The sequence below is a fragment of the Scyliorhinus torazame genome, chromosome 4 (genome assembly GCF_047496885.1).
Source record: "Scyliorhinus torazame isolate Kashiwa2021f chromosome 4, sScyTor2.1, whole genome shotgun sequence".
Lineage (NCBI taxonomy): Eukaryota > Metazoa > Chordata > Chondrichthyes > Carcharhiniformes > Scyliorhinidae > Scyliorhinus > Scyliorhinus torazame.
This window is the reverse complement of record NC_092710.1, coordinates 173,683,273-173,701,486: the sequence shown is the minus strand read 5'-3', so window position 1 is coordinate 173,701,486 and position 18,214 is coordinate 173,683,273. Positions and strand designations below refer to the sequence as shown.

General features: G+C 44.7%; 1 protein-coding gene across 4 annotated transcripts in view; it reads right to left on the bottom strand.

The window, feature by feature from the left end:
• LOC140410600 (pumilio homolog 2-like) overlaps nt 1–18,214 on the bottom strand; it is a 178,300-nt gene that overhangs the window by 75,916 nt on the left and 84,170 nt on the right. For 3 of the 4 annotated variants that reach the window (XM_072498884.1, XM_072498885.1, XM_072498886.1), the window contains exons 5-6: nt 14,524–14,690; nt 3,451–3,730 (exon numbers count right to left, since the gene is read on the bottom strand). The exons of the other annotated variant lie outside the window; for it this stretch is intronic. In XM_072498884.1, coding sequence (XP_072354985.1) covers nt 3,451–3,730; nt 14,524–14,690 — 447 coding nt within the window. The remainder of the gene's footprint in view (nt 1–3,450; nt 3,731–14,523; nt 14,691–18,214) is intronic. 4 annotated transcript variants of the gene reach the window in all.

The following is an 18,214-nucleotide window of genomic DNA, read 5'->3' as shown; positions in this document are numbered from 1 at the left end:
GAAGGATGGGGGACCTGTATGTGGACGGTAAGTTCGCGAGCCTCGGTGAGCTGGAGGAGAAGTTTGGGCTCCCCCCGGGGAACACCTTCAGATATATGCAGGTAAGGGCGTTTGTTCGGCGGCAGGTGGTGGAGTTCCCACTGCTGCCGCCACGTGGGGTCCAGGACAGGGTGCTGTCGGGGGGTGTGGGAGTTGGAGAGGAAAGGATCTCGGCAACGTATCAGGTGATGCAGGAGGAGGAGGAGGCCTTGGTGCAGGAGTTTAAGGGTAAGTGGGAGGAGGAGTTGGGTGAGGAGATTGATGAGGGGATGTGGGCGGATGCCCTGGGGAGGGTGAACTCTTCCTCCTCTTGCGCTAGGCTCAGCCTAATACAATTTAAGATGCTGCATAGGGCACACATGACCGGGGCAAGGATAAGCCGGTTCTTTGGGTGCGAGGTCAGGTGTGTTAGGTGCTCAGGGAGCCCAGCAAATCACACCCACATGTTCTGGGCCTGCCCAGCACTGGAGGAATTTTGGAAGGGTGTAGCGAGGACGGTGTCGAGGGTGGTAGGTTCCAGGGTCAAGCCGGGCTGGGGGCTCGCAATATTTGGGGTGGCAGAGGAGCCGGGAGTGCAGGAGGCGAAAGAGGCCGGTATTCTTGCCTTTGCATCCCTGGTAGCCCGGCGAAGGATACCTCTTCAGTGGAAGGATGCAAGGCCCTGAAGCGTGGAATCCTGGATCAGCGATATGGCGGGGTTTATTAAATTGGAGGGGGTGAAATTCGCCTTAAGGGGATCGGTACAAGGATTCTTCAGGCGGTGGCACAGTTTCTAGACTTCCTGGCAGAACGTTAGAAGATTGTCAGCAGCGGCAGTAACCCGGGGGGCGGGGGGGGTGTTCGTGTTTTGTTCTTCTTGAGTGGGCGTGTATTTTTGCCTTGGTGTTGATGAAGGCTGTTAATTTATTATTTATGTATATGGGGGGGGGGTTGTTCTTTTCTTTCTGTATTTTGTTGTTGATATTTTGTGAAAATTTGAATAAAAATTATTTTAAAAATAAAATAATTACTTAATACAGTCTTTGATAGTGTGCCCATATTTACAAACTCTGGTGATCCTGATACCTGCATGTGTGGTGACCAGTGTTAGGAATATGGGAAGTTAACGAGATTAAGTGAATATGGGATGAAAATAAAATAACAGACAAGTAACAAGACTAGAAAAAATCTGGAGGAACAATAAGATGTGATTTTCCCCGTAACAAGATTAGCAGGAATCTAGAGACATTGAGTTGCGACTGGCCACATCAAAAACATTATCTTTCAAAGATCAGTGGGGCTGTACAAATGATAACTTCCAAAAGCCTAGGATTTTGAGAGAGGTAAACAGTAGAATCCAGAAAGAGGAATATCAAAGAGACTGAAAAATATAACTGCCAACATCTTCATTGGGAAAGAGGCCAGTTCCACCCACGATCCAAGCCATAGAAGCCTGTTCCATCTAGCATTTAGACCCACGGCATATTGCAGATATTTTTTCCTCTAAAAGACGCAATTTTGTGATTTCGCTGAACCAGGAAGAGATGTGTTCCCAGACTTGGTCACATAAGTGCTATTGTGGGGTAACTATTAACTGGATTTGACCTATAGAATTACGAACATTGAATCATGCTAGGGAAAGGGGTGTCTCAGTGAGTTCAGGGAACAAGAGGTAACTTCAGATAAAACAATGTGCCTAGTATACTTAAATGCTATAGTGTGTGTTAGTCATCTGTCGTGTGTTTTTTCTTTTCTTTCACTTTAATAAATATTCTGTATTAATTGTTGACACAATGACTGGACTGGTTCTTCAATGGGTTGTACATGATTCCTCACATTATTTCAAACAAAAATACACCACTAAGAACCAGTGTTTCAAGTTATCTTTCAGGGTTTTGAGACACTCTCGTAGATAACATCAACGGGGTTCTTAACAACAGCTGAACTAAGAACAGAATACAATAAAGCCCATTCAATGTTCCACAAGGGATCCAAAACAACAGCTTTCACCTACTGACAGAAAACTCCTAACCATTTTAATTGTCTCTTGAATTTGGAATTGTTGTGACAATGATAAACCACAACACAACTTGATAGATGTCTGGCTTCACAAACATTTTGAGATGAGACCCCCTTTACTTATAAACTCAATAAATAAATTCCTATTTCTTCTGCTAGCCAAACCTTGGCACAGCACACCTTTCGTTTGGAATACGTTTATTTTACTGAGCTTTATTTCCCCATATCTCACCGATGACACACTTAATACACTTCTTCAAACCCTTCATTTCTACATTTTTTTCTTAATGTTAATCTAAACAGAAACTGACCAATTATGACATCACCAATAGTTTTATATGTGACGATCATCACTTCACTGAACCTTGGCCTACACACAATACATTATTTATACAGTTGAACATTACTGGGCTGGAGGACTAGGCTTGAGGATGCTATCATAAAACAAAAAGTTATTAGCATTTTGTAAGAGAGAGACAAGTTTTCTTCTTGCCAAATCTTTGGTTACACATGTTTCTGTTCTATTTGTCAATATTAAATGCAACATTCCATTTGTCTACCCACACTGTAGATCCGAACTGTGAAAGATGAAACCAGGATGAAGCATAAACAATTTAAAACCTGATGTATACTACAGGAAGGAACAGACCGTATGAAAAGCAGCTTGGTGGCAAACCATATTAACGCATATAATTCTCTTTAGCAACTAGCTCAGGAAATTTTGCAAAAGCGACCTGCCAAACTGTGTCAAGTCAACATCAAAATTTTAAAAAAGAAAAAAGAAAATCTGCATTATTCCATCTCTTCAAATTTGGGTTCTAAAGGTTTTTAAATGTGCGTCCCTGGAGCTTACTGCGATAAACCAAGTAATTGCCGGAACAAAGGTTAAATTGCAAGGCAACATTTTACTTAGCTTATTTTGCTGCAGTAAACATTTTTTTTTTTTTAAAACTAAAGCTTGACAAAAATATTAATACATAACTCTTATTTTTAAAACTGAACACAGAACTTGGGAACATTGTCAGGCAGCATCTTCAGATTTATCTGTGGCCAGGATGCCCCTGGTCAATTTCCCAGCAGCAAGGGAAATACCCACCTCATGGCTCAACCAAGACATGCAGTAGTACACCCATTAACGGTGTACATAACTAGGATTGATTCAATTTTATATCCATGAAATGTCTGTAACGTTTTTAGCAAAAGAAAATGGTGTAGAAAGAGGTATCAAAATTAAGAACAGATAAAAATCTTTAAGTAGAAACATACTTTGTTTTAGCTGAAGCTATTTAGTTAGATGTGGCACTAATCTTTGCATCTGGAACATTTGATGCGTTTTTCAATTGTCGATCTCTGTGCATGATGTTTAATCTCTGGGGAAAAGGAACACCAAATCACTCATCGATAAAGACTAACCTGATGCTGGGAGCTGTAGTCAAAAAGACCTACAGCTGCTGATGCTGCTGAAGAGTCCATGGATACTTGATTGCTTGAATAGTCAAACTGCAAATGATTTAGGCCAACTGCGGCCTCAATGGTGTCTAAAGTTTGAGGGTCAGAATTATGAAACTCTTCTCCAGGTGGTTTACTTGCTGTGGCATTGGCCAATTGGCCTAATACGTCTGAGGTGTTCTGGTTAGGGCCCAGGCGTTCAGCCACTTCAGTGGGAGAGGCTTGACGACTTCCAGGAGTACGGCTGTGCAGCATAAAAATACAAATGTGGGTTTGTAGCTTTTTGTTAAATGCAGCACAAATGCGTGTGCATACACACACATATATACATACATTCTCAAAAATAGTCAACAATTTTGAAGAATTAAATGCTCCTTAAAATATGATTTAATGGTCATGGTGTCAATCAATTCTTGGCAACCTTTAAATGCCATTCCAAATGCTACTAGACATCGGTCACTAATAAAGGGGGTCTCCATTCATTCATCCATCCAAATTGGGAACATAACTGGGTGTTTACTTCAAATTACTTCTTTACAGAAGCAAATAAACTGATGAAATTAACAGATTAATAAAGTGCAGTCTTTATTCCTTGAATGATATTTTCCATTTATCATGGAAATCATATCCTGACATCAATAAACCACAAGCTCAAGAAGGATTTGTACACCTACCCCTTGAACACTGAGTCAGGTCTTGATGTTACCCCCAAGCACATTTTCCTTCCAAAGCTAGGAATTTCCTTCCTATGGGAATAACTATTAATATTATGCACTAAATAATTTTCTTCAAATCAAAAGTTCTTGAAGAAATTGGGTAGGACTGTTGGTATGTTTCTAAATAGGACTTGACTCAAGTAATTCAATAGTCTTCATTCAATTGTCTCCAAATGCAGATATCACCATGACTAAATCACAGAGTATTGGGTTGTGCATGCCTACTCTCCACTTAGAAATAATGGCAAAAGATTATCATAGCCCTACGACTAAGGTGCCAAAGAGTGAAGTAGTGGCTTGGAGGACATATTGATTTTCTATGTCCGTTGGGAAATTCTGAATGCTAGTTGCAGCATTCAACGAACCATTGCTGACATTATATCTATTAACCATTGGAAGTTGCAGACCTAATGTTTTCTACTCTATCTACGTTAAAATGTGAATCTGTGCACAGATCATTAAGCATAACCCACAATCTATAATGGATTTGGATGTGGTAGGAAGGAATAATTAAAAATCAGTACCTGCATAACCATCAGGTATTTATTAATCATCATCTGCAATATTTCTTTTAGATCTTAAGCAGTCATTCAGCAGCTAAGTAATATTTTAAAAATGTTATTTACAATTTTTTTTCCAATTAAGGGACAATTTAGCATAGCCAATTCACCTACCGCACATATCTTTAGATTGTGGGGGTGAGTCTCACGCAGATTAGGGAAAATGAGCAAACTCCACACGGACAGTGACCTAGGCCGGGATCAAACCCAGGTCCCCGGCACCGTGAAGCAGCAGTGCTAACCACTGTGCCACCATGCCGGCCAAGTCTCATTTCAACTCTGTTGAATACCAAACTTTTGAAATCAAACTACTTGCATAAACCACTGCCCCACAAAATTTTTACAACCGGAATTAGTTACAAAATGAAAATTTCAAAACCCAGACTCGTCAGGACAGTTCTGCAACAAGAGAAAAAAGAACATCCAATGACCCATGATTGGATGGCTCGGTGGGTTCGATTCCGACCTTGCGCGAGTGTGGAGTTTCTATATTCGCCCAGTGTCTGCGTGAATTTCCTCCGGGTGCTCCGGTGGTCCTCCCACAGTCTGAAAATGTGCAGGTTAGGTGGATTGGCTAAATTGCCCCTTAGTGACTTCCAGTGGCGGCAATGAAGGAGTATGTCGCACATTTGGTGGCTCCCGCTCGGGTCGGACTTTTTGACCTTTTCATCCGATTTTTTACCGGATTTGATTTGGAAAATTGATGATAGAGGCAATTGTGTACTGGATTCCCGGTGCATGCAAAGTGCTCGCAAAGGCAGAAACAGACGGACAGCGAAGGCTTGGGCTGAAGCTGCAGTGGGAGAAAGCATGGGGAATGATCGGAGCTCTGGCTTGTCAACCCAGGGGTCAATGGAGCAGCTGATGCAAGTTACCCAGGAGGGCTTCGCCAAACAGAAGCAGGACTGCTTGGACCCGATTAAAGAGTCAATTGCGCGGCTGGAGTTTAGATTGGATGTCCAAGATCAGGCGACCCAGAAAGTTGAGAAGGCGCTGGCTGACCAGGAGGAACATCAAACTGCAGTGGAGATGGAAGTGGGGCTGCTGAGAGACCAGCAGAAAAGGCTCCTGGAGAAGGTGGAGGACCTGGAGAATAGGTCCCGCCGGCAGAACTTGAGAATCGTTGGGCTTCTGGAGGGGTCCAAAGGAGCGGACGCTAAGGCATACATAGCGTGCATGTTTGAGAGGCTGCTGGGGGAGGGGCATTCTCTCGACCCTTGGAGGTGGACAGGGTTCACAGAGCGCTCGCGAGGAAGCCGCAAATGGGAGACCCCCCCCCCCACCCCCTGCCCGAGGGCAATGGTGGTGAGATTCCATATTTGGACAAGGAGCGTTAGTGGGCCAAGCAGACACGGAGCTGTAAATGGGAGAACAAAGTATCCTGCGGATCTATCAGGACCTGAGTGCGGAGGTGGCCAGGAGAAGAGCGGGGTTCAACCAGATACGGTCGACCCTTTTTACGGAAAAGGTGAATTTCGGACTGCTGTATCCAGCCCGTCTCTGGGCCACGTACGAGGAGCAACATTTCTATTTTGAGTCGCCTGAGGAGCGCTGGACTTCGCGAAAAAGAAAGAGCTGGTGGTGGACTGAGAACTTTGCTGCAACGTTCAGGTTTTAAAAAGTTTCTTGTTTTTCGTTCTGTGGACAGTTATTTGTAATGACTTCTGTATTGATTTGGGGCCAGTTGCGGAGCCGAGTGAGTTAAAGTTTACATTTTCACTGTTGGGGGATGGTGGCATGTTTGTTAGATGCTGGATCTTTTACTTGATCTTCCTTGTTTAGCGTTTTTTTTTTGTCGGGCAATTATGTTGGGATTGTCTTTCATTTGAATATGTGTGCATGAGCGGGGGGAGGGACCAATAGGTGGGAGAATGTCTAGCGCCAGGGGTGGGGGCCACCAAGCTAGCTGGGTGTGTTAGCTCACGGAAGCATAGTGGGTGAGATGTTAGGCGTATCGAAGGGGTCGATTTACTCTGTGCTGTTACTAGGGGAAGGGGGGGGGGATGTTCTGCTAACGAGAGAGGGACTTTTGCTAAGGGACAGAGAGGAGGTCGGGGGCGGAGGCTGCCTCGGGGCGGGCCCAAGAAAGGGGATGGCTGATTGGTGAAGGGGGCGATGAGCCCCACCGCCCAACTAAGCTGATCAGCTGGAATGTACGAGGGCTAAACGGGCCGGTCAAAAGGGCACGCGCGTTCACACATTTGAGAGGGCTGAAGGCGGGCGTGGTAATGCTACAGGAGACGCACCTTACAGTAGCTGACCAGATTAGATTAAGGAAAGGATGGGTCGGACAGGTTTTTCACTCAGGACTGGACTCGAAGACTAAAGGGGCCGCGATCCTGATCAACAAGCGAGTGGTGTTTGAGGCGGGAAGAATAGTTTCGGATGTGGCCGGTACATTATGGTCAGTGGGAAATTGGAGGGGGTGAAGGTGGTACTAGTAAATGTGCATGCGCCAAATTGGGACGATGTGGAATTTATAAAAAGGATGTTGTGGAAGATACCGGACCTGGATTCGCATAAGTTGGTCATGGGAGGGGATTTCAACACAGTTATTGACCATGGTTTAGACCGGTCAAGCTCAAAAACGGACAGGGTGCCAGCAATGGCAAAGGAACTAAAAGGGTTCATGGAGCAGATGGGGGGGGGGCATTGGACCCAAGGAGATTTGGGCAGCCGCGAGTTGAAAGAGTTCTCCTACTCTCACGTGCATAAAGTGTACTCCCGGATTGATTTTTTTCATTTTGAGCAGGGCCTTGCTGGCTGGGGTGGTGGACACGGGGTACTCGCCGATTACAATCTCAGACCATGCTCCGCACTGGGTTGACCTACAGGTTAGTAAAGACAGTAACCAGCGCCCGCACTGGAGGTTAGGCATGGGACTTTTAGCTGACGAAGAGGTGTGCGGGCGGCTGAGGAAATGTATTCAGAGCTACCTGGAAGTCAACAACGCGGGAAAAGTTTCGGCAGCGGTGGTCTGGGAGGCATTGAAGGCGGTGGTTAGAGGGGAGCTGATCTCGATACGAGCCCACAGGGAGAAGGCGGACCGGGCAGAGACGGACCGACTGGTAAAGGAGATATTACAGGTCGACAGGAGGTATGCGGAGGCCCCAGAGGCAGGGCTTTTAAGGGAACGGCGGGGTTATAGACGGAGTTCGGCTTGTTAACCACAGAGAGGGCGGTAGAGCAGCTGAGAAAGGCGAGGGGGGGGGGATTTATGAGCATGGAGAGAAGGCAAGCAGAATGCTTGCACAGCAGCTTAGAAAGAGGGAGGCAGCTAGGGAGATAGGGAAAGTAAAGGGTGGGGACGGGAGCCTGGTTGAAGACTCAGCAGGGGTGAATAAGGCGTTTAAGGAGTTTTATAGTAGGCTGTACGGGTCGGAACCCCCAGCTGGGCCGGAGGGGATCAGGCACTTCCTAGGGGGGCTGAATTTCCGGAAGGTGGCCGGGGGGTGTGTTGGTAGAAAGGCTGGGGGCCCCGATCAGGATGGAAGAGATAGCGGAGGGTCTGAAGGCCATGCAACCGGGTAAAGCCTCGGGGCCGGACGGGTACCCAGTGGAGTTCTATAAAACGTTCTCTGGGATATTGGGGCCGCTGTTGATGAGGACATTCAATGAGGCAAGGGAGCGTGGGGTGCTTCCCCTGACGATGTCACAGGCCACGATTTAGCTGACCTTGAAGCGGGACAAGGACCAGGAGCTGTGTGGGTCCTACAGGCCGATATCCCTATTGAATGTGGACGCCAAACTGCTGGCCAAAATTTTGTCCTCTAGCATTGAGGATTGTGTGCCGGACATTATTGGGGAGGACCAGACGGGGTTTGTTAATGGGAAGGCAGTTGGTGGCCAATGTAAGAAGGTTGTTAAACGTGACCATGATGTCCCTGGAAGGTAGGGAGCTGGAGGTAGTGGTCGCAATGGATGCAGAGAAGGCTTTTGATCAAGTAGAATGGGAATATCTGTGGGAGATACTGGGACGGTTCGGATTTGGGCGGGGGTTTATTGACGGGATCAGGTTGGTATATCAGGCTCCTGTGGCGAGTGTACGGATGAATACGACAACATCGGGCTACTTTAGACTGCATCGGGGGACGAAATAGGGATGCCCCCTCTCCCCACTGTTGTTCACGTTAGCCACAGAGCCGCTGGCAATTGCACCGAGGGCTTCAAGGGGCTGGTCCAGGGCAGGGGGGATGGAACACAGAGTCTCGCTCTACGCAGAAGACCTGCTCTTGTATGTATTGGACCCAGCAGAGGGGATGGAAGGAATCATGAGGATTTGGGGGGAATTTGGCCGGTTTTCGGGGTAGAAACTAAATATGGGGAAAAGTGAGATGTTTGCGGTCCAGGCAAGGGGACAGGAGAAGCGATTGGGGGAGCTGCCGTTTAGAGTAGTAGGGGGAAGCTTTCGCTACCGAGGCATCCAAGTGGCGCGGGAATGGGAACGGCTGCAGAATCTAAATCTGGCCCGACTAGTAGGCCAAATGAACGACGATTTTCGGTGGGACGCACTCCCATTGTCATTAGCTGGGAGGGTCCAGGCGGTGAAGATGACGGTCCTACCGAGATTCCTGTTTGTGTTTCAGTGTCTCCCCATCTTTATCCTGCGGGCCTTTTTTAAACGGGTCAACAAAGTGATCACTGGCTTTGTATGGGCGGGCAAGACTCCGCGAGTAAAAAAGGGGATGAGTGAGCGGAGCCGGGGGGGGGGCGGGCTGGCGCTGCCAAACTTCAGTAATTACTACTGGGTGGCGAATATAGCCATGATCAGGAAGTGGGTGGTGGGGGGTCGGTATGGGAGCATATTGAGGCAGCTTCATGCAAGGGCACCAGCTTGGGGGTGCTGATAACGCGCCTCTGCCGTTCCCGCCGGCACTGTACTCCACCAGCCCCGTGGTGGTGGCGGCCCCGAGAGTCTGGGGGCAGTGGAGGAGACATGTGGGAGCGGAGGGAGCATCGGTCTGGTCTCCAATCTGTAATAATCACCGGTTTGCCCCGGCAAGGATGGTTGGGGGGTTTCGGAGATGGCAGAGAGCAGGGATTGAGAGGATGGGAGATGTGTTTATAGAGGGGAGCTACCCTAACCTGAGGGAGCTGGAGTAGAAATTTGGATTGGCGAGGGGAAACGAGTTTAGGTACCTGCAGGACTTCTTACATAGGCAGGTTTCAACCTTCCCGCTCTACCACCAAGGGGAATACAGGACAGGGTAGTTTTCAGGGTGTGGGTGGTAAAAGGGAAGGTCTCCGACATCTACAGGGAACTCATGGGGTCAGAGGGGATGCAGACGGAGGAGCTGGAGCGCAAGTGGGAAGAGGAATTGGGCAGATAGAGGATGATCTCTGGGCGGACACGCGCCCACAATATGTGCCAGGCTCAGCCTGATACAGTTTAAGGTTGTTCACCGGGCTCACATGACAGTGGCCCAGATGAGCAGGTTCTTAATTTTAAAAAAAAATGTTCTTTGGTGTAGAAGATAGGTGTGCGGGAGGACCAGCGAACCATGTCCATGTGTTCTTGACATGCCCAAAGTTTAGGGGATTTTGACAGCGATTTTCGGGGTGTCGGAAGATCCCGGAATCCAGGTGGAGAAAGAGGCAGACGTTCTGGCCTTTGCTTCCCTGGTCGCCCGGAGATGGATATTATTAGCTTGGAGGGACTCAAAGCCCTCGAAGTCGGAGACCTGGCTAACTGACAGGGCTAGCTTTCTCGGTTTAGATAAAATTAAGTTTGTCTTGAGAGGGTCAATGTTAGGGTTCACCCAAAGGTGGCAACCGTTCGTCGACTTCTTTGCGGAAAACTTATCATGTGTAGGGGGTTAATAAAGGCGGGACCTGTAAAGGAGGAAGACGGCTTTTGCACTAGAACATAGAACATAGAAAATACAGCACAGAACAGGCCCTTCGGCCCACGATGTTGTGCCGAACCTTTGTCCTAGATTAATCATAGATTATCATTGAATTTACAGTGCAGAAGGAGGCCATTCGGCCCTTTGAGTCTGCACCGGCTCTTGGAAAGAGCACCATACCCAAACTCAACACCTCCACCCAACACCAAGGGCAATTTGGACATTAAGGGCAATTTATCATTGGCCAATTCACCTAACCCGCACATCTTTGGACTGTGGGAGGAAACCGGAGCACCCGGAGGAAACCCACGCAGACACGGGGAGGACGTGCAGACTCCGCACAGACAATGACCCAAGCCGGAATCGAACCTGGGACCATGGAGCTGTGAAGCAATCGTGCTATCCACAATGCTACCGTGCTGCCCTTAAGAACAAATAAATCTACACTATATCATTTTACCGTCATCCATGTACCTATCCAATAGCTGCTTGAAGGTCCCTAATGTTTCCGACTCAACTACTTCCACAGGCAGTGCATTCCATGCCCCCACTACTCTCTGGGTAAAGAACCTACCTCTGATATCCCTCCTATATCTTCCACCTTTCACCTTAAATTTATGTCCCCTTGTAATGGTGTGTTCCACCCGGGGAAAAAGTCTCTGACTGTCTACTCTATCTATTCCCCTGATCATCTTATAAACCTCTATCAAGTCGCCCCTCATCCTTCTCCGCTCTAATGAGAAAAGGCCTAGCACCCTCAACCTTTCCTCGTAAGACCTACTCTCCATTCCAGGCAACATCCTGGTAAATCTTCTTTGCACCTTTTCCAGAGCTTCCACATCCTTCCTAAAATGAGGCGACCAGAACTGTACACAGTACTCCAAATGTGGCCGTACCAAAGTTTTGTACAGCTGCATCATCACCTCACGGCTCTTAAATTCAATCCCTCTGTTAATGAACGCGAGCACACCATAGGCCTTCTTCACAGCTCTATCCACTTGAGTGGCAACTTTCAAAGATGTATGAACATAGACCCCAAGATCTCTCTGCTCCTCCACATTGCCAAGAACTCTACCGTTAACTCTATATTCCGCATTCATATTTGTCCTTCCAAAATGGACAACCTCACACTTTTCAGGGTTAAACTCCATCTGCCACTTCTCAGCCCAGCTCTGCATCCTATCTATGTCTCTTTGCAGCCGACAACAGCCCTCCTTACTATCCACAACTCCACCAATCTTCGTATCGTCTGCAAATTTACTGACCCACCCTTCAACTCCCTCATCCAAGTCATTAATGAAAATCACAAACAGCAGAGGACCCAGAACTGATCCCTGCGGTACGCCACTGGTAACTGGGATCCAGGCTGAATATTTGCCATCCACCACCACTCTCTGACTTCTATCGGTTAGCCAGTTCGTTATCCAACTGGCCAAATTTCCCACTATCCCATGCCTCCTTACTTTCTGCATAAGCCTACCATGGGGAACTTTATCAAATGCCTTAGTAAAATCCATGTACACTACATCCACTGCTTTACCTTCATCCACATGCTTGGTCACCTCCTCAAAGAATTCAATAAGATTTGTAAGGCAAGACCTACCCCTCACAAATCCGTGCTGACTATCCCTAATCAAGCAGTGTCTTTCCAGATGCTCAGAAATCCTATCCTTCAGTACCCTTTCCATTACTTTGCCTACCACCGAAGTAAGGCTAACTGGCCTGTAATTCCCAGGGTTATCCCTAGTTCCTTTTTTGAACAGGGGCACGACATTCGCCACTCTCCAATCCCCTGGTACCACCCCTGTTGACAGTGAGGACGAAAAGACCGTTGCCAACTGCTCTGCAATTTCATCTCTTGCTTCCCATAGAATTCTTGGATATATCCCGTCAGGCCCGGGGGACTTGTCTATCCTCAAGTTTTTCAAAATGCCCAACACATCTTCCTTCCTGACAAGTATTTCCTCGAGCTTACCAATCTGTTTCACACTGTCCTCTCCAACAATATCGCCCCTCTCATTTGTAAATACAGAAGAAAAATACTCATTCAAGACCTCTCCTATCTCTTCAGACTCAATACACAATCTCCCGCTACTGTCCTTGATCGGACCTACCCTCGCTCTAGTCATTCTCATATTTCTCACATATGTGTAAAAGGCCTTGGGGTTTTCCTTGATCCTACCCGCCAAAGATTGTTCATGCCCTCTCTTAGCTCTCCTAATCCCTTTCTTCAGTTCCCTCCTGGCTATCTTGTATCCCTCCAATGCCCTGTCTGAACCTTGTTTCCTCAGCCTTACATAAGTCACCTTTTTCCTCTTAACAAGACATTCAACCTCTCTTGTCAACCATGGTTCCCTCACTCGACCATCTCTTCCCTGCCTGACAGGGACATACATATCAAGGACACGTAGCACCTGTTCCTTGAACAAGTTCCACATTTCACTTGTGTCCTTCCCTGCCAGCCTATGTTCCCAACTTATGCACTTCAATTCTTGTCTGACAACATCATATTTACCCTTCCCCCAATTGTAAACCTTGCCCTGTTGCACGTACCTATCCCTCTCCATTACTAAAGTGAAAGTCACAGAATTGTGGTCACTATCTCCAAAATGCTCCCCCACTAACAAATCTATCACTTGCCCTGGTTCATTACCCAGTACTAAATCCAACTATGTTTATAAATTCATGTACATGGTCTATTTTGTTGTTGTTGTAAAACCAAAAGTACCTCAATAAAATATTTATTAAACAAAAAATTGCCCCTTAATGCCCAAAATAAAGTTAGGTGGGGTTGCAGTGAGAGGGAGGATAAGTAGGTCTAGGTAGGGTGCTCTTTTAGAGGATTGGTGCAGTCGATGGGCCTCCTTCTGCAGTGTTGGGATGCTGTGATTCAATGCAAAGGATGAAACTTGAAATTTGTGCACTAAGGCACGAAAACATTTTTTTTTTTTTAATTAAGAAGAATTTAAGCCCCAAACATGACAATACCATGTACAATTTAAGAAGGTTAAGTCATGTATCTGAAGTTGGAAAAAAGCATTATGACTTGGGAGTGCCTTTAAAGCAGTAATTGAGCTTTCTCTGTCGATAACACCATCAATAAATATCCAAATAATAGAGAAAAAAGCCAAAATCTTAAATTTGCCCAAACGCATTATTTAATGCTGGCATTCAGAGATTCTTACAATTAGTGAAACAAAATGAAAGTCTCCAATATCCCAGAGGGCCATAGGCTGCTCTCCCCAGATTTGAAAGAGAGCTGACTGGTGGTGATTTAACCGGAGGGTCCATAAGACCATAAGACATAGGAGTGGAAGTAAGGCCATTCGGCCCATCGAGTCCACTCCACCATTCAATCATGGCTGATAAAGGAGGGTCACCACTCCTCAGGCGAGCAGCAAGGTTGAGAAGGTAGGGCTTTCATGAATAACCTCAGCCGGTATGGGAACTGAACCCGCACTGTTCCAGCCAGCTGAGTTAGCCGTTAGTCCACGCTGACCCTGTACATATTTAGCATATAATTAACTGAGTTGTCAAGATAAAAAAAAAGGTTTGGTTTAAATTTTCAGAATTTTATCTATTTATTTTGCTATCACTTGACTTTGTCTATCCAGATATTAACTCTAATTAGCTATGCCAGTAGAATCTTGAAAGTCAAAAATTTCCAAATGAAGCCTACAGCTTATATAGCTGGTTCACAATGACAACTTTGTCTTCGTCTGCGTCCTATTTTTAAGAGGGGTATTCCCCATACTACTCTCATTTGATCAGAGTTAGATTCTCCAGGCTGGAATCATTAAGCCTCGGAACAGACTGCTTGTCCCCCTTGATCACAGGTAACACTTTATTTCAGAAAATAAATTTGTAATTTAGCAACCTTCACGAAATTTACAAATACCAAAATGAGACACTTACTTGAAGTCCTTGCAGTCTGCATCTATTCCATTCTGCAAAACTAGCCCATTAGTTTTGGAAATATCATCTCCTTGTTTCAGATCTCTATTTTTATCTTCCTCGAATGGTGATGATTTCCCTTTCTGATCAGCCTTCTCATTCTCATCAGGCTCAGTGTCTCCAGCACCCTAATGAAACAAAGCCACTAAGGCAGATGCACTACAGAAGTCAACTATTCAGCATCCTCATTTTCAATGCTTAGGCATGGTCATTAATATGGCATTTCTTTTGAAATGCTCACTTTTAAAATGTTCTCATTGTCTTCGTTGGTTACATTCCTCTATTCTAAAATAAAGTGTTGCCTTGTCCTTGATTCTTGCTCATGTATTTTCAGTTTTTATTTTATGTTTTGTGTACAACTTCTGTACTTTTGTGTAACTTCTTTCTTTCATGATTTCTTCTAATGTTAAATATTGATTTTAATGCATGCATATCTAATCTACAAAAACATGTCTAGGATTGTCTAGTCTACAAAAACATGCCTAGAATTCTCAGGTGCAGAAGGGCATTTAAAAGTGTTTCAGCAGGCAAAAAAACGAAATAATGGAAACGGGGGCGGGGGGGGGGGAGAATTGAGAGATAGGATGGAAACATAAACGTTTCGCTATTTTGCCAAATGTTTCTTTCCTGAACACATATGCATAACTGTCAAAGATACTTACAAGTACATGCTTTATTTAAATTATATTGGCAGCCATATACTTAGAAGCATTGGGTCTAAATGAAGGTAAAGTTCCATGGGCACCTGTCACTATTCTCAAACAAATGGCCATTCTCCATGTATGATCCTAAACAGTCATTAACACTAATTAATGGTGGAGATTTGAGCCTGATCTCATTTTCGCACAGAACAATACACATGCACTTCCAAGCCAGGGTCACCAGTGATTAGCAATAGAAATTCAAGCCTATTTTGTGCTCCCTGATATGGGTATAGAGTTAACTGTAGTACCCCCACTCTTCCTGGTTGTGAAGAGCAAATGAGCCACCAGGGGAGTCAGATTTTGAATTTGGTATCAATAAGAAACTGGTGACAGAAAGATCATTGCATCAAATCACTGAGTGGCTCATTGATATTTACAGATAAACAGCTATATGTGACCAGTAAACGAAGTAGAGAAAGGTTCAAGCTTGGAAGATGTACATTTTGAGACTGATATGAAGTTCTTTACGTTGAGTGAATTACACTTTGAATGGACAAACCCTGGATACATTGAATCAACAATCAGGTACTACAACAGGACAACTTGTAGGGTGCTTCTGGATGGATGAACTAACATGGATCTTCCTCATTTATAATCGCCCTCTGAATTATCCTCAAGGGATATCTTTGAGTAAGTCGATACATTAGAAATATAAGACACTGGATGTCAGTCCTTGTGAGCAGCAAATAGCTAGATGGACATTTTTAGAAATATTTTAAATGGTAATAAAAATAAATCTATAAACATATTTTCTTAATACCACTTCTACAGGTGATCTATGCAAAAGGTTAATTTAAAACAAACACCTGGACTTGTATTCATCCAAGGTATATTTATTGAGTCGTCTTTTCAGCTAGCTTCAGTTGCACCTTTTTGGTTACATTTGAACTGTCCTACAACATTCATTTCTTCAAGGTACCAAAAGCAAAATGTTTTATCTTCCCTGTATTTGATCCCTGCAACTGATTCGACCATGTGGACTACATTACACAAAATAATATAGGGAACGCAACACTATCAGCAGCCCCATTTACACACCAGACTCAGCAGAAATGAATAGGCTTCATGATGTGCACACATTTTTGCCTTAAACATTCCCTATGATTTCCATCAAAATGTTGCCTACTTCATTTTATGCCATATTTGAAAGCTCAAATTATATCCTAAAAATCCCACAGAATGTCTTTGAAAATTAAAATCAAAACAAGGGGCTTGACAAAAATCCTGGAGCTCTCAAAAGGCAATTTTTATCACCGTGCACTTGACAGTCCATCAGGATACTTACTGCATGTAGCAGAAAACGTTTTGCTCATTGCGACTCAGCTTAATTTTGAAGTTGTTTTATTCTTATCTGGGTCCACTCTTGGACTTTACCCAACAATAGAATGGTAGAATTTGCTGTTATGACATGGTAACCCAATGTGCAAAATTTGGGCCTTGCTCACATATTTTTTTAATATACTTTGAGGTGTTTAGAATCCCAGTCAAGATCAAGAACTCACCCTAAACCCACTTACTACAACCTGGATTTATATAGTGCCTTTACCACAATTAAACTTTGCAAGACACTTTACACGAGTGCTGTCAAGCAAAATTTGAAACTGAGTGTCTTAAAGTGGAAAGGTTTAAGGAGAGAATTCCAGAGCCAGCTGAAGACAAAGTTGCCAGTGGTGGAGCAACTAAAATAGGAGATGCACAAAAGATCTGAACTACATTAATTTACTTTCTTTTGCCTTCAGTAAAATCTTCGACTTGTAACAAAACTATCACAAGCACAAGTCTCATAAAGAAGGGCAAAAAGATGAATTAACTAAACACTACTGGCCCTCTTTAGGTCAGCTTCTATGCCTTTAATATAAAAACATACCTCAGGATATCTTCACAGAGGTAATTTAGTATAGATGATTGAATACCGCAGTGAAGGAGGAGAAATTCAGCAGATGTTTAGCGGATTGATGGAGCAATTCATAGAGGAAAGAAGGGAGGGAATCTCAGGAAGAAACTCAGATGGAACTTGTGGACACTGCATGAGCAGTGGGAGAGGCCATATCCAGAGTGGGGCGCAGAGTCAGTTTTAAACGTGGGAATTTGATACAGAATGGGAATTCGGTGCAGAGCGTGAAGAGGTGCTCTTTACTTTTTGTCCTTGCTTTGAAACTTTTAAGTCATCAGAGAGGGGTATTGCCCTGCTGCAGCTGAGGCTATAAGGGAGAGCTGATTGGTAAGTAGTAGGTAAGGTCGGTAAGTCATTATAACTTTTATCACATAGTTTGAAATACTTTGAGGTTTGTAATCTGCAAGAGCTATAATTGGTAGTAACAAGGACAAAGAAAGAAGGGCCATAGAGAATTGGATTTAATCTAATATCAAGCATCTGCCAAAGATTTAATTTAAAGGGGTAAGTCATGGTAGGAGAGCTCAAAGCTTTGATTTGCTCAAATACCACTGATATGCCACTTTGGATACTATTAAGGGGAAAGTAGCAACAGCCAAATTCATTGCCCAACGGTTGGTTCTGCTGCAAAGGGAGGAGTAAAAAGTATGGGAATGCAATAGTTATGGGGGATTCAATTGTAAAAAGAAAAGAGCTAACGTTTTGAATCCAGATGGCCAGATGAGCTTTGACAAAAAGTAATCTGGACTCAAAATGTTAGCTCTTCTATCCCTACAGATACTGTCAGACCTGCTGAGATTTCCAGCATTTTCTCTTTGGGCTTCAGATTCCAGCATCTGCAGTAATTTGCTCAAGTGGTTGGGGAGAGTTTAAACTAAAATGGCAGGGGAGGAGGAAACAAGGACAAAAATAGAAGACAGAAAGGAGATTCAGAAAAGTGACAGGCAGAGAAACCAAGAGCCAGGTTCAAAAACATTGGGAATGAGGCAAGTAATTTTAAAAAGACAAGCTTTAAGGCTTTGTGCCCTAACATGCAGAGCATTCACAATAAAGC